We start from the raw sequence: 12,900 nt of genomic DNA, 5'->3' as shown, positions 1-12,900 counted from the left end.
TTAATCTAATTAATTCGATCATTAAAAGAACAATTAATAAGTCTTACCCATCTCAATCCACTCTGGTATATATCTTCTATGCACACCCCATACCTCCTATATCTATATATATCATATCCATATCTCAATACTTCAGCCAAAGAAAGATATCAAATAGTGATAGTTAATTTTGTCACAAATACCAACAAAAAAAAAGCAGCATTACAAGGTTACAACTATGGTGGTCGTGAAAGCAAATTCTTCTCCCACTGTTCCTACCAACAAGAATTCCTTCCCTTGTTCCAATGGAACCACATTGCCTCTCACCAACTCCATCATCAATCTTGACCAGTAATAACATCACTCTTTCACTTTCTGTCAAATTTTCATCATATATAAACATATATATATTTATTATTATTAACTAATACTTCTCTTAATGGCTTATTGTGATTATAACCAAAAGGGGTGACCCAGTGGTGTTGGGAACATATTGGAAGAAGATGAGTGAAGAGTGTACAGTGGTGATTAAAGGAAGTGATTTGATGAGTTATATTAGTGACACTAGCAATGTATGTTGGTTCATGTTACCAGAAATGAGTGATGCAATTAAAAGGCTACACAGTGTGATAGGAAACGCAGTAACTGAAGATAAACACATTGTGGTGGGAAATGGATCCACACAACTATTTCAGGCTGCTTTATTTGCTCTCTCTCATTCTCATTCTTCTCAACCCATCAATGTTGTGGCTTCTGCTCCTTATTACTCGGTAACTAGTTTTATTCTTTCCTATCATCACCACTATTTGCTGAGGAACCATAATAGATAAATTTGTTACTTTCGATTAAATTATGTTTAGCATTTTACATTAGTTACTTAGTTATGTATTATTACCCCACTACTCTATTGTGAAAAAAATATGGTGATATATGAAAATTAAAATAGAATATATCACTTATACTTTGTTTATTTGGCATAGGAAGATGTATTATTATTATTATTATTATAAGTTCATAATTAAATTTGTTTTAGGATAGTTTGCATAGCATTAACTTTTACTCTATTTGTTTGTAGGTTTGAAATTTTCAATTTAATTTTTTTTTTGAATAATTTGGTTCAATTTTGTTAATACATCATCAAGTCCGTTAGAGTGTTAAGTTACTAGTTATGATTTACTAATTAAATTGCATATTAGTCAATATGATTATTATGATTCACTAAAAAAAATTAATTTTAGAAGAAAACATGTCGATATGATCCCCACAAGTTTAATTTGAAACCAACTATTGATATAGAAACCAGTTTTTCAGTTCAACCAATTAGTACTGTCTGATTTCATGACACCAGTGTGGTTAATATATTTTGTTGTCTTCTTCAATGATTAACTATTCAGTAAAAGAGTGTAATTTTTTAATACCTTTCAATATATTAAATATACTACTTTGTGATGAATATTTTTCTTAACTGTAGTTAACAGAACCATTATATATTACTGAAAACGAATTGATATTTTAAAAAATAACATTAGTAGTAAAATTGTACCCAATTTTTTTTTCATTTAATGGTACCTAAGTTATGCTGTGGACAAAATTTATGTAGATATCATGTATTATTTACTGAGTCAAAATTAGGAGTGTGGTGATGCAATTAAGTCAACTAATTTAAAATGTTAATGTATGTGTTGTCATGTGGGGTGTGTCAGTGTGTGATGAGTCGGCGTTTCGTATGCACACTGAAAAACGTGTCTCATGGACAAAGGCCCATTTTGCTCTGTTTACGGGCCAACAATAACGGGTCTTCATTAATTGCCAAAGTTCCAACTTAATAATGAGTTGGCTACCATCTATTGCTTATTCTAAGTAACGTAATTGAGCTGTGTCAAGAATAGGTTAGTACATTAGTCTCATTGAATCCGGAATGATTATATTGAACTACTCATCTTATTTTTAGTTAATTTTTAAATAAAACCTTATATGTATCAAATCTTTAGTCTAATGATTGTTATAAGTCAAAATATATTATTTTGTATTGGGGTCAAAGATAATCTATAATATGATCTAATAGATTTCTATGGAGGGAGGTGCATAATATGAATAAATCTCATATCATATGCCTCATTATCTAAATACTAATTCAAATAGCTTTGAAACCTTAACATTATGGGAAATAGGAATATTGTTTGTCTTGTGAACAGTTATATTATTGAATAATGGTATCTTTATATTAGAATAAATATGTAATTATTTTAAGAAAACCTTAATTTATTCTTTTAAAAAAGCTTAATTACATTATTTCTCACATCTTACATATTTGTATGGTTTACTTATCTTATATTACCTAAAAAGGAAGTATTGATATAAAATTTATATATTATGTGAACATCACTAATCTTTGCGTTTTTTGAGAGACCAAGAAGTGAGTGACAGACATGTCATTTGGAAACACTAGGCACCTATGGAACATGCAATAGACATATTCAGAGAGACACGTGAAGTTCTAGATTCTGTATGCAAACATGTAACATGTAACATGGCCATGTCTTTCCGGTGTCTATTATACTTTTATAATTTCTATTTGGTCAACCTCCCCAAATTATTTGCTGTTTGATTTATTTTTTAAATTCAAATATATTATCTTATTTTTACTGTTGACAATATGATTTTAAAATTTTATCTTGAAAATAAGACTTTATTGTCTATTTGTCTTGATCGTATGCTTCACAAAACTTAAAAAGTAGCATTTTTATATTTACAAATAAATGACCAATATACTAACTAAGACTAAAAAGAAATAAAACATTTTTTAGTTTTCTTTTGATTGGAATTGAACAATGAATGGTTTATGTAAATACTCTACTTGCAGGAATACCAAGAAGAAGTTGAGGTTGTACGTTCAAGGATGTATCAGTGGGGTGGTGATGCTGCAGTTTATGATAAAAATGAACCTTACATAGAGGTAGTGTGCTCCCCAAACAACCCTGATGGGACTCTTCAGATACCTGTGGTGAGGTCTGAAGCTGAAGGGAAGTTGATTCATGATCTAGCCTATTACTGGCCACAATACACTCCCATTACTCACCAACCTGATCATGATGTTATGCTCTTCACTTTCTCCAAATGCACTGGACATGCTGGTTCCCGTATTGGGTGAGTCAGTCAATGACACCCCTCTTTCATCAAAAAAGATTTCTTGTATATGTTGTTATTCATATAAGTATAATATTTATGCATTGTCAATATCAAAATTTATATAATCATTCATCATTTATTTGAAATATTTTGTACGATGTAAAACATTTATGTATATGGTAATTTTTTTATTTTGTTGTGAAGGTGGGCTATTGTGAAGGACATTGAAGTTGCTAGGAAGATGACTAGATTTGTGCAGATGAGCTCCATTGGGGTGGCAAAAGAATCACAAACTCGAGTTGCTAAGATCATTAAAGTGATTTGTGATAGTTACCAGAATTATGGATCCGTTGAATCTGAGCTCTTCTTTGAATATAGCAAAAGCAAAATGAGGGAAAGGTGGGAGAAATTAAGGGCAGCTATTGGACAAAGTAAGATCTTCACTGTGGCCAAGTTCCCAAAAGCATACTGTAACTTCACTAATGAGTCATCTGAAACATACCCAGGTAAAAAAATTAGTCCTTTTCTTTTATCCCTTTTACTTTTATATTATAGCAATATAACTTATGTAGAGGGTACTAATATGCATGTCTGCTTTTTAATCCCAAAAGGTTTTGCATGGTTAAAGTGTGAGGAAGGCATAGATGATGCTGAGGGTTATCTGAGAAAATTGAAGATCCTTTCAAGAGGAGGGGAACGATTCGGTGTTGGTCCAAATTATGTTAGGCTTAGCATGCTAGCTTCGGATAAAGTGTTCAATGAATTCTTAGTTAGGCTTTCAAATGCTAAGAGAGATATATAGTATTGAAGTAAATTATGTTAGTTCTAGCACCGACTTATTACATAATACATATGTAGTATATATGATAAGATGTGATAAAATATTAGTATGTCAATTAAGGTGTTAAGTGTCACATTTTATATAAATAAAACTATGAATTTCATGGGGTGTCCATGAGGAGTATGATGAGATTTCCATACCAACGAGTTCTCTCTGTAGTCTGTACTTTTCTACTTTTATATTTTGGGCTTAAGACCCCTCTTGTAAAATATAAAAATATCATAGGATATGTTATAGATAAATTTCAGCAGTGATTTATGTTTTAAAATATTTATTCGAAATATGATTTCTGTGGTATATTTTTGAAGTGTTCCTCCCTGCTTGCTTCCTTTTCCTTGTAGCCCAAAATTAATTAACAATTTTGTTCCAAAAGAGATTTTCAATTTATTTTCTTGATCTCAACTATAAAGAAGAAAGAAAGTGGGTCCAAGTAATAAAATAAGAATATGAATTTTAATTTTAAAAGTAAAATAATGATATAAATCTGATTATTAAAGTCATGTGGTTGGGTAAGTCTTAACTATTGTATGCTTGTTGATGCCCTAAGAGGATAAACGTTGCTTATTTGTAAATAAATAAGGACTTGTTATCTCAAAGTATGCCCAAAATCTGTATTATACTAATGAAAATATTAATTAAAAAATTATATATTTAATATTTTTTCTGTTTTTTTTATTGTTATTGATTTAAGACTTAATTTACCAAACATAGTCTTGTTTTATGTTAATAGCATAGCCTTGTTCGGGTTAAAATGATTTTTTCTATTAGGCGTCATTGGATATAGCAATGCTTTCAACTGACAGATTCTACATCTTCTACCTTTCAAATTTCAAGTAGTCTTTTACAAGTGAATCCCAACTCGCAAGACACCTGTTCAAAATTTCAATACTCTTTTACTCACTTTACAGTTTACACACACACAACCTAATAAAAACACAGAGGCTTAAAAGGTAAATCTGCATAAGAGTTTCTTGTTTGGTATCAACGTGGAGGAGCCCTTCCTGTCAGTTGCGACAAACTTCTTAACTTGTAAACTTGGTAATATTCCTTTTCTTTACTTGGGAATTCCGGTCAGGGCAAACCCAAGAAGAATTTCCACTTGGCAGGGAATGGTTGAAATGGTGTCGAAAAGGTTTGCATTGTGAAAATACAAGCATATTTCTTTTGAAGGTAGATTAATTCTTTTGAAGGTAAATTAATTCTTTTGAAGGTAGATTAATTCATTTGAATTCTGTTCTATCTAATATTCCTACTTATATGTTGTCTATTTATAAAGCTCCAAAGAAGGTTCTAGCTAAGATTGCAAGTGTCCAAAGATCTTTCCTCTAGGGTAATAAGAGAGGTAGTAAAGGTATTCCTTGGATACCTTGGTATGATGTTTGCAAACCTAAGGAGCTGGATGATTTGGGTGTGAGAGATCTTCTTTTGTTCAACAATGTTTTGCTTGGGAAATGGAGATGGCGTAGAATTTACAATCAGGATGCATTTTGGGTGAAGGTCTTAAATTCTAGATATGGGAACATTTGGTCCTCGATTTCGGGTAATGTGGCCTCATTGTGGTGGAATGATCTTACAAAAGTGGGGTCCTCTATGGGTGATAGCGATAGTTGGTTTGATGAAAATATCTTGAAGGAAATTGGTGATGGGTCTAATACACTTTTCTAGCTAGACACTTGGGTGGGTCGACAGAGTCTCAAGGAGGTATACCCCAGGTTATTCTCTTTAGCTTCAAACAAGGAGGCAATTGTAGGAGACTGTGGCTTCTGGACTGATGATGTGTAGTCTTGGGGGATTTAGTGGAGAATGAATCTGTTTGGTAGAGAAGTGACTTTGGTTAGGAATCTGTACAAATTGATTCATAATCATAAATGCAAGAAAGACACATTGGATAATTGGAGGTCGGGCTTAGACGCCTCAGGTGGCTATGTTGTCAAATCGTCCTATTTGGCTCAAGTGAATCAAATTTCTTCATCTCTAGGTAACACTTTATATAAATGTTGGATAAACTTTGTGCCTTCAAATATATTTTGCTTGTTTGGAAGCTGATTAGAAAACTACTTGCGACTAAGTATGAGTTATTTAAAGGAACATAATTGTAAGGGTAGATGATATGACTTGTATTCTTTGCAACCTTCATGTGGAGTCAATTGATCATTTATTCAGTTCTTGTGATTTTTATCAAATGTCTGAAAAGGTTTTTACTCCTGGTTACATATTCAAGTTCAGGCTCCCCCGACTAAGGTTGAGTTTTTTAATCTCCATAATTCTCTTGTTGGCTCTCAAGTTGCCAAAGTGTGGAGGATGTTATGGTTTGCTGTGATATGGTCAATCTGGACTATGAAGAACAAAGTTATCTTTATGGACAAAGAAGTGAGTTATGTTTATTTAATAGATAAGATTCAAACTAAATCTTGGATCTGATTATCTTCTTTTGTAACTCTACCTTTTTTACTTTTGCAAATTGGTATATTGATCCAATGTACTGTATTAAATTAGATTGTAAAAAGATCACTTCTTGATCTTCCATATATTGGACAGACACCCCTTGTGCTATATTTTAATACAATTTTCTTATCAGGAAAAAAAAACACAGACAAATTATGATTTTCACTCATTGACCTACAACCATCTTTTTAGATGAGTGGTTAAAATCACGTTTCTACTTCCATATTAATACAAGAAAATGGACAGATCAAGAATACAAATAACGAGGCCCATATTGAATCTCAGTAATACAAAAGCCGACATTCTCTTACATATGTAAGTCAAATTACTATTTTAAAATTATGAAAAAGATAGACAAATTGTAAATAAAAAGCAAGAGTGAATAAAAAAACCAAGAACAAAACATTTTCCAAATCAACACAGATTTGACCAAAAGGACTTAATAGGAAGTTCTGTTAAACTTAGCCAATTCCTGATTTTCAGATGAGCAGAATTTTATAGACAGTGACCAACATACAATTTGTTGCCAATAAACTATCACAGATAGAGTTGGTTTGGCCAAATAAACTTCAACTAATTTCTCTTAAAAGTCCGTCTCCCATCCACCAGTTTGAAGCCATTGATCATTGTAGATGACACAATTATTCGGTGGATTTCAAGCATCAAACGAATATACAAGAACTTAAATAAGCCTTAGTTCATACTCTCCAGCCATTGTTATGTATCTCACCCACGGTAGAGCCTGATACCCACTTTTTTCAATAATCTTCAAATATCTTACCTATAAAACCAAAACATTTACATGTTGGTTGGCATCTTTCATAAAATTAATCAAAGCTTCAACTGACTGAACAACACATTATGTGGTAAAAAAAATAATTTCACCAATATGCTGTCAATTTTTAATCAGATGGTATAGTCTTACATATATCATATTGTTCAAACAACTATTACTCAACCATTAGTCTAGAAAACAGTATAAATTTAAAATCGTGCATTAGTTTTGATATTTTCTGATGTCAAATTCTGTTCTTTTCGACTATCAAACATTTTGCTAATTTAGTATTACTATTTATAAAAATTTGTTGTGATTTTTTTAATATCACTTGGACTGTGACAACAATTTGAACTATGACAGGTGCATCTAATTTTGAAACAGTACCTACCGACAGGCAAAAGGTTGAATAACATAAGATTATAATAGAGCTGACATTCACTTAAACTTAATCATCACTGATATAGATCATTCAAGGAAGCGAACACAATTTCTAATGCTGAGAAGATAGCCTAAGAGTATTCTGAATACATGAAGAAGAACAATGTTTATGGAGCAATACCTGTATTCCAGAAACAGTAAAATATGGTATCTCAAATTTGACGCGTATAGGAGCTTTCCTCTCAGGAGTTGCTTCCTCATCTGTTATACTGGGAAGGCGAAACTCTGCTCGTAACATATACTCCTGCAAGTATCAAAGAGGGGAAACAAATCCAATAAATCACAATCAAATTGAGGTATGAAGATAGGTGTTTTTCAAGGATACAATGCTATTTCCAAGTGAACCCATACCTTGCCTCCAGGGAAGGATCTTATTTTCCAGACTAATGCATCCTTTTCAGGTGCATATGATGCAGATCCCATTGAAGTTCGAACATTTGGATTAGTTGCATCAACAGGCACAGGCAACTCAATCTCAACGCTTGTAGCAGTGCTGTAAAATAAATTCCATTAGTCAATGAAGTGAACATATTTAGGGTGGCCTAAAATCTAGGGGGAAAACCCAGCAGCACATAAACTTGAGGGAAACAGTTCTCCCATGTTAGAAGCAAAAGTAACAGATATATGAAAAGAAGAAATCTCAGTACCTACGTTCCTTAAATTGGCTCCTAGCTTTTACCATAATCTCGATCCGACTCTTTGAATGCTTTTCCACTTGTGCTTCCACCCAGATTAATGGCTTAACCTGAAAATATAGATGTTAGAATCAACAGGCTCCAAATTTATTTTCTTCTTTCCTTCAAAATCTAGGTAAACTTGTTGCTTTGTGACCCGGAGGTCACAAGTTCAAATCTTAGAAGCAACCTCTCCACTTGCAAGGTAAAGCTGGGTACAACGACCCTCCCCAGACCTCACCAGATGGTAGCCTCGTACAATAGGTCTCGCCTTTTTGTTTTTAACTAGCCTCATCTATCTTTACAATTATGTTGTGTGACCCCTAAAGACATAAACTTATTTCATAACTAGAGAAAAATATGAACCTGTGTGCTGAGCCTGTAAGTCATCAAATCAAATGCTCCATCGGGTGGTATGAAGGAAATTGTTCGATCATTTTCAAATCGAGCCAAACGCACACACCTTCATCAAATGCCAGACATAATTTGAGAAGTAGTATCAAGAAGAAGAAACACACTTGTGTAAAGTAAAATGTTGACTTAAGAGGATCAATTTTTTAAGACAAGAGAGTCAAGCATACTTACTGATGAAATTTGATGTCTTCCAAGTCTATTGCCTTTCCCTTGGTTGTTCTACCTTGGGCCTCTAATAATACTCTATCATTTAAGCCCAGTTTACACTCAGGCATACCACTGCATTAGATAAATCAAGAATGACACATTTCAGTTTTTGGATACATACGCAGCATGGAAGTTAATTAGAGAGCAATATGCATTTTATGATTAGACCTGTCTACATTTTATCTAACGGGTGACAAGGGACATGTACGCTTAGCATAAGATCCTAAAAAAAGCTTGGCTTCAAGAATACCAAATGAATAAATCAATCAGTAAGCATGTGCAGGCAGTGGGCACATAACATACTCCAATTTCAAATTGATAATGTCATTTGCATTCCTCAAATTTTAGCTATACATTATACAACAAAAAAAGGATGGACTAGTGTACGAGGCTCCAACCTAATGGGATCTAGGAAAATGTACGTAACCTTGCACTCACAAGGAAATAAGTTGTTTCCAGGATTTGAAATCACGACCTCCAGGTCACAAGACAAGCAACCTTACCATTATGTTGAGGCTTACCCTCATATACATTATACAACAAGTTTTAAGAAATATTTGATATAAAATACTCAATCCATGTTTGGTTTCCTAATGTATGCCTCTTCATTCCTCATCAATAATCACACACACAAATAGACACAAGAATAACAAAACTGAACCAGGAAACTAAGATCAGCATGGAGTAGCCCATAGACCAACATATTAAAATTTAGATCGAGCAATCAATGGTAGAAATCCAAGTTAGTTAACAGCCAATCTCAAACCAATAGCCTGAACTTCAATAGATCTCGAGGAAAGTAGAAAGCAAACCTCAAATATGTTCTCATCTTTAGTGCCCCAACAACATCAGACCTGATTATTTGTCCATTGCTATTAACAAGTATGTTAACACTCTCCACCACATCCAAGAAAACCTAAACATATAACAGAGAAGTAAAATTATCAGCTTAGTTAGAGCATCAAATATAATTAAAAATGACATATATCCATTACTTTTCTAGTAATCACCTCATTTTTCTTGTAGTTTATCCCTTCACTGCGCCATGACACAGCATTAGTCACAGCCATGGGAGGTCTCTGTGTAACTTCCATTCTATAAGCATCCGTTTTGATAAATTCACTAAGAATCTTTGCCTCAGTATACTGAGGGTATCCAAAGTCCATAATTTCATCAAGCAATTCATACTGCCAATGACAGAAGAAACCAGAATATGAAAATGACAGACTTAGCCACTTAGGGGGCGTTTGGAAGAGCTTATAAAGAATTTACTTCAGCGTATCATATCATATAAAGAGAGTGAGCTTGACGCAACAGTAAGGTTGTTGCTGCTTAGTGACCAAGAGATCACGGGTTCAAATCATGGAAACAACATCTCCCTTGTTACAGGTTCAATAATAAGGTTGTTGTTTAGTGACCATGAGATCACAGGTTCTAAGTGGGAGCCTCATGTACTGAGCCGCTTTTTTTTATCATATCATATAGACACTTAAAAAGGTGTCCGGAAGGGCTTATGAGAATAACTTATGACCGTCTTATAAATTATTTTCAGCTTATTTCAACAAGCTTGTCAGAGATAAGCCTTTATTCAATAAGCGTTAAATTAATCCGTTTAACCAAACGTGTACTTATTTAGTTTATTTTTGGATCAGCTTATTTAAGTTCCTTACAGTTACAATAATAAGAGAAGTGGTTTATCTCTCAAAATTAATCAAACCAAAAGTGCTATTAAATGAATTTAGCAAAGCAATTACCACTACGACGAAGTTATCCCTAAGCGATTCTTCTTCCAATTCTTCAAAGTAATGCTTAAACACCTACAACAAGGACACCGATCGAACTGATGAATCACTATAACAGTAATAAATAAAGTAATTGAAAACAAATCACGAATTCACAATTTAAACGATTGGAATCAAGAGCGAGATAAGCAAATTCAGATTAGTTTGCTCACATCAACTATACGGTGGAGGAAAAAAAGAAGGCTAGCGGCATTGCAATTTTGTCTAGCTGCAATCATGAGGTAAACGTTGCTATGTTGTATGAACATGTAGGTAACACCGTTATCGTACACAACGGGATCTTGAGACTGTGCATCAGCCTACACCGTTCAAAATCGTAATAATTCAAAACAATTAGTAAAGTTTGATTTAAGAAACATGAATAAAAGGTGTTTATGATGATTGACCTCTTTCTCGATGAGTTTGGTGAAGAAACGTTCGGCTTCGACGGCGGAGACATCGCCGCGGTAGTCGCGCCAGATGAGGATGCGGCCTTTGATATCGAGAAGGAAAAGAGCAGAAGCTGCTCCTGCCATAGCTCGCTCGATTTGGATCCCAAAAAATCTAAATCAGATTAGCGTTGCGAGTTAGAACTAGAGAAGAAAGAAGGAAGAGAAGGAGGACTATCACCTAACGACGACGTTGCGCCACCAGAAAATAATGTTTTTAACTTTCTACTTTTTTGGAAGTTTTGAATTATTAAATGAATTTATAGTTTTTATTTTTCAACTTTTTTTGTAAGTTATGAATTATTAAATCAATTTATTGTTATTCTTTGACCATATGTTTTATATTTTTCTCTGGACTAGATAATATTTGTATGTTTTAGAAATATTAAATCTAATTTTAGTTTAAAAAACTACTAACTATCACATAATTTTTTGGAAAGAAAATGAAAAAAGTAATCCAATAGTATATGTCCCTTCATACAAGAAACTACCATTGGCAAATTGGGTAACAACCCGCCAGAGTATTTATTGGGCGGATAAAACATAAAAAATGTGTTCATCCATCTTCAAATATTGTTCAACATGCCTTATTTGTCCTGTACATTTTAAGCGGACAAAACTAGCAAGTCTTGTATTATTGGATAAAGTATTGAATATCAAATATGTAAATGTATATATATTTTGTCTAATGTGAGAAAATATGTTTTATTTGTTATATATGCATTTGTATATCAAATGTAAGAAAGTACAATCATTTTCTTATAATGTATATGCATATTTGTATTTTGTATATTATATACATGCATAAGTATTATTCCTTTTATATTTTGTGTGTAAATTATGTACTCTCCATATTTTGTATTATATTATATGTATTATATATTGTGAAGAATATCTTTGCTCCTAACCTTGGTAAGGTTTTGATGAAGACACCAAGGTCGCAAAAAAGAAAAATACTTAATAAGACCAATAAGATTAAAGCTTCAAGAAAATTAGTTTAAGTCTAAATAAGTACTTCTATCTTATATTCTTTAATATACTAAAGTAGTAATGCTCAAAATATTTTAAAAGGAATTGAAATACTTTAAGTTTTAAATGAAACAAAATATTGTGTAACATGTTGTGAAATTTGACTAACATGTTACAGAGTGAGAATCAGTTATCCAACAATATTTGAATTGGAGTAACCGATTACTCAAATTTGAGTAACTGATTACTCTAAGTGAATTTTAATTCACTGTTGGACAAAAACATTTGAGTAATCGATTGCTCAATGCTGCAATCGGTTACTGAGAGCTATTACATCAGTTTTTCAGATTTGAAACTCTTTCATAAATGCACAATGATTGATTCAAAAGCCTATTTAAAGGCATTAGAACTCACAATCAAAACAACATTTTAAACAACTCTTTAATTCTTTTCTCACAACTTTCCTACACTTATTTGAAATAATTTTCTGCACTTCTAAGCAACTCAAACTTTCAAAGCTATTTTTCTGAGTTGCTTGAAGTAAAGTGTTTCAAAGTTTTATAAACTTAAAGAACATTATTACTAAGTATACAAAAGAGTTGATTGGATTGTAAATATTATTACATTTCATACTTGTAAAAGCTATCCAAAGCCATCATTCAAATTATGCATTCATTGTAATCAATTTCTTTCACGGGGTGTGAATAGAAAGGGGATAGAGTTACTTGGAAATGTGTTTTTTCAAGGGTATAAGTATTAGTGAGTGTGTAAAGTACATAACGATATCGGGGTGAGA

At 32.7% G+C, this 12,900-nt stretch overlaps 2 protein-coding genes across 2 annotated transcripts; one reads left to right on the top strand and one right to left on the bottom strand.

Moving 5' to 3' along the window:
- On the top strand, window positions 213-4,072 carry LOC109330662 (L-tryptophan--pyruvate aminotransferase 1-like). The gene is made up of 5 exons (XM_019564922.1): window positions 213-330; window positions 446-749; window positions 2,843-3,126; window positions 3,313-3,614; window positions 3,720-4,072. The coding sequence occupies exons 1-5, from the start codon at window positions 218-220 to the stop codon at window positions 3,908-3,910; spliced, it is 1,194 nt and encodes a 397-aa protein (XP_019420467.1). The 5' UTR covers window positions 213-217; the 3' UTR covers window positions 3,911-4,072.
- On the bottom strand, window positions 6,667-11,367 carry LOC109331832 (AP-1 complex subunit mu-2). The gene is made up of 11 exons (XM_019566575.1): window positions 11,094-11,367; window positions 10,860-11,006; window positions 10,660-10,722; window positions 9,916-10,092; window positions 9,718-9,821; window positions 8,870-8,977; window positions 8,651-8,747; window positions 8,258-8,355; window positions 7,962-8,103; window positions 7,732-7,854; window positions 6,667-7,175 (listed from the first exon to the last, which is right to left on the bottom strand). Exons 1-11 carry the CDS (start codon window positions 11,220-11,222, stop codon window positions 7,077-7,079), a joined length of 1,287 nt encoding a protein of 428 aa, XP_019422120.1. The 5' UTR covers window positions 11,223-11,367; the 3' UTR covers window positions 6,667-7,076.

This window comes from Lupinus angustifolius, chromosome LG17, assembly GCF_001865875.1.
Source record: "Lupinus angustifolius cultivar Tanjil chromosome LG17, LupAngTanjil_v1.0, whole genome shotgun sequence".
Lineage (NCBI taxonomy): Eukaryota > Viridiplantae > Streptophyta > Magnoliopsida > Fabales > Fabaceae > Lupinus > Lupinus angustifolius.
This window is presented reverse-complemented; position numbering and strand designations above follow the sequence as displayed.